General features: G+C 31.0%; 1 protein-coding gene across 2 annotated transcripts in view; it reads left to right on the top strand.

The window, feature by feature from the left end:
* The window catches only part of LOC106064392 (uncharacterized), a 60193-nt gene that overhangs the window by 23840 nt on the left and 23862 nt on the right, over nucleotides 1–12491 (top strand). For both annotated transcript variants that reach the window (XM_056021361.1, XM_013222947.2), the window contains 16 exons: nucleotides 774–1040; nucleotides 1138–1319; nucleotides 2495–2681; nucleotides 3652–3719; nucleotides 3938–4103; nucleotides 4230–4457; nucleotides 4946–5130; nucleotides 5798–5969; nucleotides 6228–6304; nucleotides 6407–6554; nucleotides 6837–7097; nucleotides 7739–7920; nucleotides 8126–8333; nucleotides 8913–9031; nucleotides 9791–9953; nucleotides 10650–11988. In XM_056021361.1, the coding sequence (XP_055877336.1) occupies nucleotides 774–1040; nucleotides 1138–1319; nucleotides 2495–2681; nucleotides 3652–3719; nucleotides 3938–4103; nucleotides 4230–4457; nucleotides 4946–5130; nucleotides 5798–5969; nucleotides 6228–6304; nucleotides 6407–6554; nucleotides 6837–7097; nucleotides 7739–7920; nucleotides 8126–8333; nucleotides 8913–9031; nucleotides 9791–9953; nucleotides 10650–11988 (3952 nt within the window). The remainder of the gene's footprint in view (nucleotides 1–773; nucleotides 1041–1137; nucleotides 1320–2494; nucleotides 2682–3651; nucleotides 3720–3937; nucleotides 4104–4229; nucleotides 4458–4945; nucleotides 5131–5797; nucleotides 5970–6227; nucleotides 6305–6406; nucleotides 6555–6836; nucleotides 7098–7738; nucleotides 7921–8125; nucleotides 8334–8912; nucleotides 9032–9790; nucleotides 9954–10649; nucleotides 11989–12491) is intronic.

Raw genomic sequence — 12491 nt, 5'->3', positions numbered from 1 at the left:
ATTATTTTTTTATAACTAAATTAACTTGACTTACTTGACTTAGTCCCCATGTCCATCCTGCTGTTTCTTGTTCTGTTGATCTCCTCCATGGTTGCTTTGGACTTCCAGACTTTCTTTTCCTCTGTGGGTTCCAGGTTTCCAAGCCAGAGTTTGCTATGCAATATTTTCCCTTGTTCTCTGTATTGTAACTTTATTTGCATCTTTTGATATATTGCTCTATTGGTGTTAGCTGTTTTCTCTATTACAAACTGTAGTTAGAGATTTTGTTTGGCCATCTTACACATATGTTGCATGTATTTGTTGGTGAATGCCTTGAGCTTGTCTGCATTGCTATTTGTTACTCACCAAGTCTTTACGCCATGTAAAAGAAATGATTTCACAGTAGAATTAAATACACATTCTAAGTAAACTAACATATTCAGGCCAGTGAAATGTACATTCTGATACAATTGACAAGTTAGATGTTATATAATAAGGATTGTCTTTGAGTCCGAAAATTAGTGAGGAATGCAGTATTTCCCATGGGTGCACAGCCCCAGCTTATTTTGCCACATTTATGTTAGAGGTAAATAAAAATATTCTATAAAGTAAAATATAAAGTTTTTATTCTGGTTAGATGGTTGTGAGTATTAATCTTATTTATACACTGCATTTCATACTTTGTACTCATTGATTTACTGTCAATCTGCTAGATATGGAATGATTGATATTTCTTATTTATTTTTATAAGTAACATCTTAAATTATAAACTGATATTTTTTTCTTTCTTTCAGTGTTTCCAGTGGTTGTTGTATTTGTTCTTTCCTGTTCAGAAAGATTTAAATTAGAGAATCCAAATGCTCAATTTCTGAGTGAATTTAATGAAACCATCTATATGCTTTATAACATTAATAACATTTGTGATAGAATATATTATTTTCAAAACAAATACTTAGCAAGTGTCTGGCTGAAATCCAATGGTAGTACTGAATATGAAATTAAGCCAAGGGCAAAAAGTGATTTTCTACTAACATTTCCAAACTCAGTTCCAGATAAGTATGGTAAAGTTATTTAATAATATAGCACTGAATAGCAATACATTTTGAATCAATCTCTTTTTTTCTTTGCTCTTTTCCTCATGTCTCATTATTTCCTCAGATTTTGCCAATTTTACACTAAATTTGACAACCAAAAAAGAATCACATTCTACAAGTTTAACCCTGAAAAATGAAGCTTTGCTAAATCTGCGTATTAATTATACATCACATGTCTTGGTAAGGGATGTTCAAAATATTACTGCTTCAGCAACGTCTGGATGTGATATAATATTTACTTTTCAGGTAAGCAAATATTTCAATCATCCATTGAAACAAATGACCTTTACATCCTATAACCTATAGATAGCTAGGTCTGAAAGAGGTACTTTTTACTTTTGTATATATATCTTATAAGATTAGAAAAGAAGATCCTAAATCATATTACAGGCAGGCTATAAAACAATAAAACAACACAATGAAAACAAATACATATATATATACATATATATATATATTGTTATAAACCTGGTGGTGGCACAGAAAGGAGGTTCACGGCAGGGGTTCAGAGCCCGGTTCACTACAGTCAGGTCGACAACAGCACAGATCAGCGGTGTGGTTCTGTAAGGAGCATTACGACGGTTCAGTGCGGAGTACTGTCAAGTACAGTTGAGATGACTGGCGTCTTGATCTTGGTCTGCGATCGAGTCCGACACAACGAGCCTAGTGTGTGAAGTCAGTCCTGAACTGTTGAACCCAGTGCAAGCCCGGAACGAGACGGAGAGGCCAGTGCAAGAGTTGATACGGCGGTACGGTGTTATCGAAGAGATATTTGTACAGTCTTGTGTTATGTGCTGCCAATTGTACAGTATTGGCTGTTATTTATTCAACCATTAAAGTGTTACGTTACTTTGGAGTCCTGAGTTGTCAAGTTCTTTAAGTTGGTGGTGTATGGTGCAGTTTGCAGAGAACCTGGATAGTGAGATTCGTAACAATATATATAATAAAAGAGCATTAAGACATCTCCTAATTAAGTTTTGTAAGCATGTTCTCTTTCTTTACATTTCTGATAAAGATTTATGCAAAGAAAAACAAAATGCTAAATTTGGGACAGATTAATTCCCATGAAACATTCTAGGAATAAGTTTTTAAATATAAACAGCATTTGTAAGCAGGACATGTATAGTAGATAATTTCTAATTTTGTACATAGAAGCTAATTTTTTATTTTGAACTATAGAAGCAATAGAAATTCAAATTGCTTTACTCTTATATTTCATATTTATTTCATCCATGAGAGGTTCTTAATGTAATGGTAAATCTAGATTCTAGTAAAAATAAATTGCTGAAAATGTGAGGCATAATGTTTTTCAATAAGTTGAATAATTAACATTCAAAATATCCAAAGCATTTTGTTTATAATCTGGTGTAATTTTTCTAAGAAATTAATTAAATAAACCTCTCTCTACTTTTTTTTTCAAGCTTGTATCATCTGAAAACAATGATAGTTTGGCAGCATATTTAAGCCCAGTTGTATCATTGGGCAGTTTAAAATCAGTGGTCATGTTCAAAGCTTATGAAGAATTTAACTTTACTATTCAAGTTATTGCAACTTCTGCTTGTGGAGAAAACCTAACCAAAGAAATTGTTATTTTTGCTGTCTATCCAGGTTTGTCTCTTTTTTTGATTGGAATGATTGAAATTGTAATTTTCTATTTGAAATATTTTTCTCATATTTTAAGCATGTTTTAATTTTTGTACCACTTCTATATTTAAAAAAAAGAAAGAAGAGGCATTGATTATAATGGCAGTCAAATGAGTTTGTGAATAGGTGAGATAGACCCATAGTCTATAAGTAACTCTCAGATCTAGGCCATTCCTTAATGTATCACTAAGCAGTTACGAATACCAAATGGTTTTTCTTTCATAGGATAAAACACAGAACAGACTTTAGTCCACAAGCTAAGACCAAATGTTAGAGTAGGCCTGACTGCAGACCTGTGATGTGGCAACAAATGGTCAGTAGCTCATTGCCACGTCACAGGTCTGCAGTCAGGCCTACTATAACATTATTCAGTCTCGATCCAGCCCCCCCCCACCCCCAACCAAAAAAAAAGCAGCTTAAGAAAAGGGAAACTCATAATGCCATTACAACAGGAATGTTGAAGATGGCTGTGGTGCCCTAAACAAACGAGAATAGGCACTACTGTATAGTAGTTTATATTATGAATTTTTTTCATTAAGTGAGTTTCTTAGTTTAGGCTGATGTTCCTCATCTACAAAAAGCAGAACTAAATTTGAGTTGCCAGTAAATATTTTGAACCCTGACTCTATTACATATAAATAGAAATAGTTTATCCCATCCTTTGAAATTACTGCATGTGATGATCAGGACCTGGATTTGACTTTCAGAGGCATTAAAAATACAAGCCTTATAACTTGATAAGCACGAGGTTATCCCCACTTCCTGGCGATGACAGTCCTAAAAAGCTGACTAAAATAAAAAGTCCCTTGCATAGCAAGCCATTGTAGTCATATCTTTTATGCTCAAATAGTTTATGTAAATGTAAACAAATGCTTTGACATATAACAAGATTTTTGTTTGTGATAGAGATGTCCTATTTCATCATGTATTGCAGACCTCTGCCCTTCTAATGGAACAACTGCAACAAGTGTCAATAATGCAATGGCAAACTACAAGTCTTTGGTTAGTATTGTTAGCTTATTTATTCTATTTATGGAAATAATTTTTTAAAAACGTTTCTGTGTTATACCTTTTTTTTTTAAAAATTGAAATGCCATTTTTTGGCTTACATTAACTAACAACAAACAGCGAGTGCAAACACTTACATTTTAATATTGTTTTTATTGGTCTGGCTTAAAATTCATGGAATAATTCTTTTAATCTTTTAAAACATCATTTAGCCCTCATGTGTTATGGATTTAAGTCAAACAAGCAACTCCATCTCACAAATAAGTTTGGATTTAACATCTGAAGAACTTACAAAATACACCATTATCAGAAATAATAGTTTGGGCATGTTTGAAAACGTAACTGCACCTCTATCTTGCCAGAACTCTGTTTATGGAGGTAATAACCCTTAATCATTTTTTATATCAAACTTAGGTTTCATTTTAAATGTAAAAAGTTTGTTTTTTTGTTACTATTAAAATCATTAATTAGAGAAATTATAACAAGAATTTCTTTTGTTTTTAGTGAACTTCTTGTATTACAAGATCCTGCTGTCATGTCCACAACTAGGATTTGATGGGCTGGCTTTCAACGACACTATTTACATCTTACAAAAAATAAATAACTTATGTGGAAATAAATTTCTTGTCACAAACAATTATTACAATGATACTCAAGTGAAAGTTTTTAATGGAACAATGCTTGGACCTCAAAATATTCTTTCAGAGGCATTTTTAACAGATTCAGTTAAAGGTAAATTGTTAATTTGTGACTAGTGACAATTTTAAAAAGCTAAATTAAAAATATAAATAAAACTTTTAAATTTTTTTTCAAAGTAGGCTATATGATGAATGGTATTAAAGTATAGTCAAATAATTGGTAATTTTTTAATACAATTTTTTACTGAACTAATGTATGCGGGATATGTGGCTGAATGGCTAAAATTGCTTGCCTACCTATCTGTCTAACTATCTAGAGGGCTCAAGCTTAATTATGTTTATTGAGCACATAAAGGCAGCACAGAAACCTTTTCCCATAGCCTCTCCCCCCCCCCCCCCCCCACTGGTCCACAAAAGAGAATGGACCATAGTGCACTGAGCATGTTATAAGCATGAAAGTTTTGCTATAAAAAGTAACTTATATAAAAAAAATTTATCAAGTTTTCTATCTTTATTAAGCATCTTTCACTTTAGTAGTTTTCTGAGGTACTACCTTTTACTTTGTAAATTCTATTTTTTCAGATACCTTAATTTTAACCTTTAACCTAACCTACCATAGGAAGAATTACAGCAAAAGTGTAATACTTAAGTTTCATGAAGTTATGACTGATCTTCACTTGGAGTACCAACCTAAAGTATTAGTGGGAATTCCTTGTAACATCACAGCCAAGGTTTCTACTGGAGTGAACATTCATTTTGATTTTCAGGTCATTATATTTTTGAAATAATCTTATGATTTAAAGTTCAGACAAAAGATCTATCATGTCATTTGGATAATAATGATAGTCTTAGTGTTAATCCATATTTATTAGATTTACTTTCTTATTTACTGTCAGTTTCCAGTACATGTGTGGTCATAATTAGATATTAATAGAGAAATTTTGACTTTTTTTCTGGCTAGTTGACTCTTTCATTCTATGCTTGAATGACATTTTTATCATTTTAACATTTTTTCTAGTAAGTTTAACCTTAAGTATCCTTCTAGTTGATGATAATCATTTTTTTTTTTCTTTATTTGTAAATTATGGTTTAAGTTTTGGCTTACTTTTTCAAACTTTTGTATTGCTTTTTTAATGTCATTGAGTTTAAAAAATATGAATAGTTAGACACTTGATTACCAATATTGAAATTTGGTAGCCTGAAATCTTACATTTCTCTTTAGATTTTTCTTGTCTGTTTATGTGGGATCCCATTTGCATATTTAACTTTGTTGGTTTCATATTCTAAACCATTTAATTTTTGTGTTATATTTCTTTTCACAATTAGTGTTTTCAATATGGAATCAAATATTTTTTTTACTGGTCATTGTTTCCTCTACTTATTGTACAAATACAAATATTAATTTATGAGCTTTATTTCCTACTTGTTCCCCAGGTTTTGTTGTATGATAATAACACACAATTGTCAAATAATTCATTTCTGGTAAAACAAAGTGAAGATAAAGTAGCCACATTGAACTTAACAACAGACTTTGTAGGCACCTATTTGGTTTCTGTGAATACAACATCCTATTGCAAAGAAGTCTTAAATCAAACAGTCAGTTTTGGTGGGTGATGTTTTTTTTTTTTTAAATAAATGTTTATTACCTTTCACCTAAGTAAACAATTGATTCTTTTTTAAATAGAGGCATGAACTCTATGTTAGATTTTATTTGGGTTCAGATAATTACAATAAATTCATAGGCAATGTATGCAACAATAAAACTGTTGTTTCATTTCCAAACCCCACTCAGTCTGAAGGTAGGCTAAAAAAATCTTGTTTTGCTTTTAAAAAAATATATTTATCATTTCTGTATGATTTCCAGTGGCACAGCTCTGCTTCGACAGCACTTCAATCTCTGAACTCAATATTTCAGATGCTATTAATGCCACATCAAGCTTAGTAAGTCTAAATCTACATAATAGAAATGAACTGTAATTAAACATAACACAGTTTCAAAGTTTTTGACTCTTACAAATGGCTATAATGTTTATTTATTTAAAGCCTAACTGCATAGTTACATGGGATTGTAGTCTAACAGAGTTCAATATAGATCTTCAGTTGGAAGGAGCTATAGGATACAGATATAACAAGAGTTCTCAGATAAATTTAATAAGCAACTACACAGCCCCTTCAACATGCACTCATAATGGTAATATATTTTACTTTTGTTTATTAAAAGCTTGTTAGTGACTTGATTTAATTTTTATGGATCTGGTATTGTTATCCTAAAAAAAAGTAAAATTAATCATATGTATATCTCTTTTAAATATATTTTACTTTTAGGAAACAGGTATATCATAAACAAGTAAAATGTGTTGTTTCTTATTTGCAAACATTTATAGCCATTTTATAAACATTTATTTAGTGTTTATTATTTTAGACTAAGTCTGTGAGTACAATTTAATACACAGGTTTTAATTTCTTTTGACAGATGTTCCAGTTGTATTCCGTATTGTACTAACTTGTTTCTCTACATCAGACAATAACTTTGATAGCAACAACGTATCCTGGTTTAACACTAGTATTTATGTTAGAAGAAGTTCCAATCATTCTTGTGAAGAGGTGGCAATAATTTACAACAATTATACACTTGCTGTCAATGTTAACTACACTATTGAAAATATTCAAAATACGCTTGTCGTTCTCCCTAAGAGTGACAAGCAAATACACTTTAGTTCCTATTCTACTGGTGGTAAGTATTTGGGATTCTTCTGTAGGCAATAGAAAATAATACTGTTTTAAAATTTTAGATGTATTATAGCTCAGTTAATTTTAAGCAATAATATTCATGTATATCCCATGCATTGTATAGTTTTCACCTTACCAACAAATAAGTAAAATGCTGTGTAAGAAGATAAAAAAAAAGAACAATTAGGAAAATGTATGAACAGTTCAGTTGATCATATTAAGAAAATATTAGGCTTATTAAAACAAAATTTAAAATGTTCTCTAACCAAGTAAAGTTGATTGGCTTGCTGCATTTACTTTGATCATTTCAAGAATGATGAATTCTAAATCATGTTCAGGCTTTCAAACCAAGACAACAAGATTAGTTTCCACCTCTATTAAGAGTTTTAACGTGCAGTTCAATGTTCAATTATTTAATCCTTTTCATGCATATAAAGTCTTAAATTTTCTGCATGTAAAATTTAAAAGTCTTTCGCAAAATATATCATGGGGTTAATCTTGTAATTTAGATTTCATAGTATTCAAATTCTAAAGCAATTAATGTTAAAATGTGCAGTTTATATTTAAAATAGATTAAAACTTTGTCATTTTGATTTTTAATTATTCAAATATCTATTACTATCTAAAAATGTTATTTATTTTTAGTTATCTATCTGAGTTTCAAGATGCCATCTGCTAAAGTGCCTGTCATAAAAAATCTGCAACTTATCCCTTTTGATGCATTAGAAAACCTTAGTGTGTCCTATGTCATTGATGTTTTAGTAGGAACTCTGTGGAATGTAACAGCAACAGTTGAAAGAGGAGAAGGTGTTATCTTTACAATTAATGTGAGTTCCTAGACATATTGTAGTAATTTGTAATTCACATTTAGCCATTGCCATTAACAAAAATTTCTATTAAAATGCATTTCTTAAAACACCTCCATCATATCATATTTCAAATAATTTTGTGTATTCTCTTAAGAATTTTTGTAGAAATATATTTTGAAACAAAAAATGCGGATGTAATTTTTCAGCCTTAATTTTTCCCCAGGTATCACATGTCATTAGGAACATCGAAGGATCAGGAATCCATAACTATTCAGTTGTTAATACAACTAATAAGAGCGCTAGAATATTCTTTTCTCCTAATGAAGATGGCCAATACATCATCAGAGTTATAGCAACATCTAAATGTGGAGAGGTCTTGATGAAAACATTCTCCATATATGCCTACTATCCAATCCCAAACAGTAAATTAGGTTTGTGCTTAGCTCAGTGTTTACAAAATATGTGCTTGAGTCTTTTATAAACACTTTAACTTATTCTTTTTTATCGTAATAAAAGTATTTTTTTTTTTTATTGAACACTACTGACATGTGAATATGTGTTGATGGGTCATAGAAAGTTATTGTGTGGGAAAGTATTTTTGTCCATTTTTGTTTGCTTATCTTATAAATATTTTTCAAATGAAATTTAGTAATGAGATTAAGGTTTGTTGACTTTAAAGATCAGTTCTTAAAAGTAGATTCTAGGAATTTGAGAATATGGAAATTTTTACAGTATGGTTCACCAAAACAAAATTAATTAAGAATTAACTATGAAAACATAACATAATTTGAATTAAAAAAAAATTTATTTTACAAAAAAGATAACAACACACTTCATTTTAAAAAAGAAAAGTGGCAGTCATATGATGAATCTTAACTACACAAAAATGTGCACAATTTATACTTTTGTAACTTATATGAACATTCACATCAGCATACACATTTATATTGTTATACATTTTGATGGAACATCTGAAAATTAATCTTTGATATTTTTTTGCTGTATTACAGATGGGACATTTGAAATATCAAAACACAGAAAAGATCATGGAGTATTTTATCCTAAAGATATAGTTGGAGTAGCCTTGAAAGTTGTTGATCAGAATATGAAAGTTAATACACCAACACTAGTAAGAAAAAATTATTACTACCATAAGCAGTAGCTTAAAATGGTGCCTATGTTTCAGTGTGGGAAGTAAATAGAGTAGAGGCTGACTGGGTAATAATAATCAATAGTGTATGTCTAAAGGGGTAAGAAAAATATCACTTCTTTTTTAAAAAAAAAAATGATTTGAATTGTTTGTTGCCAACAGTATTATTCATGTTATAATTACTTTGACTTTTCGGATGCTCCTTCAGAACTAAAGATTACTATGTCCTAGCCCCAACCTCCTGCAGGATGACAGAGGAAAGCAATGGGCAGCAATTTTTGAGAACCTACTAATATAGAAATAAACAAATTTTTACATCATAATGTACAATTCTAAATCTCAATTTTGTTTAAAGGAAATTACATTATTTTTTTAAATAACACATATAGGTGTGAATGGAATTCCTCAATAATTTGATATTTTGGGGGTTTGGCACAATAATTTGAGGGCTTAAATTTTAAACACAATATTTTATATTTTTTTGTGGTAATCTTCAATGCGAAGCCAAAGTGCTGACACATTGAATGGTGCAATCATTACATATATATGAAAGCTTAACAACTTAATTCACTGAAGCTATATACTTTATGGATATTTTAGATTAATTTAAACTTTTTCTTTTCCAAAAAAATTCTAACAATTACTATTTCAAGCATTTCAAGGTCTAGAAATTTCAAATCATATCGTTGTTAATATTTTATTGAATTGATCAAAAACCTTTTTCTTTAAATCCATAAGCCTAACTGCACTATAGACTGGGGTGACATGTTTAAAGTCTGGGATGATAATGCTGATTTAACCCTCAACCAATCAACAGGCTACATCTATGTCAGAAATCATAGCTATACACATCTTGGAAATTATACAGTTTATGTGGAGTGTCACAATGTTTTGTCTAAAGGTTAGACATTTGCCTGCTATTAACTAGACAATTGTCTCATTACCACATCTTTTCATCCATTCTGTGAGCTGCACCATTGAAAAAGCTTAAATATTTGTATATGAGTTTCCATAAAGAAAGAGAAATAATCAACTACAATATCTTAAGCAGATAGTGTACAATGAAACTGTGAGACAGGAATACTTTCATTTTTATAGTTTTGGTATAAAATACTTCCATTTTAAATTAATTAGAATGTTGTTGTTTTTTTTATTAATATTAGGCTTTACATGGTGAAAAAAACAACTTTAATTGACCTCCCAGCAGTGTGACAAAATATTAGGTTACATCTGGGTCTCCATAGCCATTTGCTATAGTGCACTTATACTTTATTGTCCCTTAAATCTTCTGATATAAACATAATACATTATCATTGTTTATTTTACTATTTTCACTTTAAAATGCCAACTTTCCTCCCTTTTTCCTCTTTACATGTTATGATGAAGCTATTTTTGTGAACACCTCTTTTTAAGATGTGTAACAGCCTCCTTTCATTTTCCTCAACACAAGTATCAATGAGAGCTATGGAGGCTCAGAAGAATGGTTAAATCTCAATCATATATATATAATTCACATATATATTAATATTCATCTCATTTCTGCCTGTGTTACATATATAAGCTGCTGAGCTCATTTTCATATCTGTCATTGTTTCAGTTTCAGACAAAATCAACTTTACAATACTTTCTCCAGTAGAACAAGCTGATGTTATTTTAGTTCAAAATCTGGTGCCTTATAATGTTCAAACTTCTCAAGGAATAGGGACTGTAAGGCTCATTCAAGACTATATTAATTCAGACTATCCTGATTTGATCATCACACTACACTTTGGAAATATCAACTCAGAAAGAAATGTTACATTTATCAAAGGCACTTTTGATTATACCTATAATTATTCCAACAAAGGAGAGTTTAACATTACTGTTTCAATAGCTGCCTTTGGTGTAAACAAAACATTTAGCTTCCACATTCGAGTTGGATATTTGTTGAGTTTTGAACAAGAAACAAATAGAACGCTTGTTAGGGTTAAGGAGCCCTCCACATTTAGGTTGGTCAGGTATTCACCTAATGGGACCATGAATGTATATTTCTGGATGAATGACGAGACACAAAATAAAACCTTCAATGACCGACAGACAACTCTAAACATAACTGTCACTTATGAAGAGGAAAGCTTGAGAAAAGCCATTGCCTCTGTAGTCTTTGACAACATAACTGAAAATGCAACATACTACTTTGAATCATTTTTCCCTTGCATTTCAACATTAGATTTCTTTGATGTTACATATGGAGATATGCTCAAACCTTTCAGGGCCTGGCTGACTACTTTACCTACAATAAGTGGTAGAGCTGAGCGAACTGTCGAATGCAGCTATTCAGATTGGTTTGTAATGGATTGGCAAGTTTGGAAACTGGCTGAAAATTCCTCAATCATGAACTGGAGTGTTGTAGATTTTAACAAGTCTAATATTATTGTTCAGAATTTTAACTTTATTAAATCAGTTGGCTTGTATAAAATCCAGCTTCGAATATCAGTGACTCGTAAAAATGAGACAGAATATGACATAATGTATATGAATGTTACATACCCTCCTATCGCTGTCAAGATAAAATATGGTTCATTCAAACAAGCCAAACTAGGAAGGAACATTACACTGGATGCAGTATCTGAGACGAAAGATCTTGCCGAAACACAAAATGTAACATCATCATCATCATCATTAATTCACTTTGCATGGTCATGTTACTTGCTAAACTCAAAAGATGAAATCCATACATTTACACAGACCTTCAGTGAAGACATCAGCTTTGACAAACTAACCAAATGCAATATTAAGTTCAATTCAAATAGTGGTGTTATCACTGTTCCAACAATGAATTTCTTTTTGAATGACCTGGCCTTATTTTATGTTGAGGTGACCAGTGGTGTGAAAAGTGGTAGAGCAGGTCAAGTTGTTGAAATGTGTGAAATAGTGCCTATTGATGTTATGATTGAGTAAGTCTGCTAATAACTACTTTAGAATACCTAAGATAATAATAGTTCAAAATCAGTTATCATTATTTGAAATAAAGGACAATGGTTTATCACTAAAGGAACTAAGATAAATTCTTTTATGTAACTAAGTTTGCACTAAGTGATCTTGAACTCACCAGACTTTGCTTGTAGTCCACAACACTAGTATATGGAAACCAATTTCAACTTTACCTTTATTTTTTTACCTATCCCTTAGTCTGTTGGACCATTGGGGCACCAAGCAAAACTCGTCGACCGTCTTTCTCCATTTCTCACTGTCTTTTGCCTTGTTTAGAACATCTTTCAATGGCTGGCCCATCCATTCTTTTATGTTGTCCTCCCATTGCTTTCTTTTTCTGCCTCTTCTTCTTTTTCCAGGTACTGTTCCCTGAAGGAAGGTCTTTGCCAGTCCCGAAGATTTTGTAATATGGCCATAGATTTTAAGCTAGCTTACGAAATTACAAAATATAATCCATGTTCTAGTC

This window comes from Biomphalaria glabrata, chromosome 2 (genome assembly GCF_947242115.1).
Source record: "Biomphalaria glabrata chromosome 2, xgBioGlab47.1, whole genome shotgun sequence".
In the NCBI taxonomy this organism is placed as follows: Eukaryota; Metazoa; Mollusca; class Gastropoda; family Planorbidae; genus Biomphalaria; species Biomphalaria glabrata.
The sequence above is the reverse complement of the archived record's forward strand: the minus strand, read 5'-3'. Positions and strand labels throughout refer to the sequence as shown.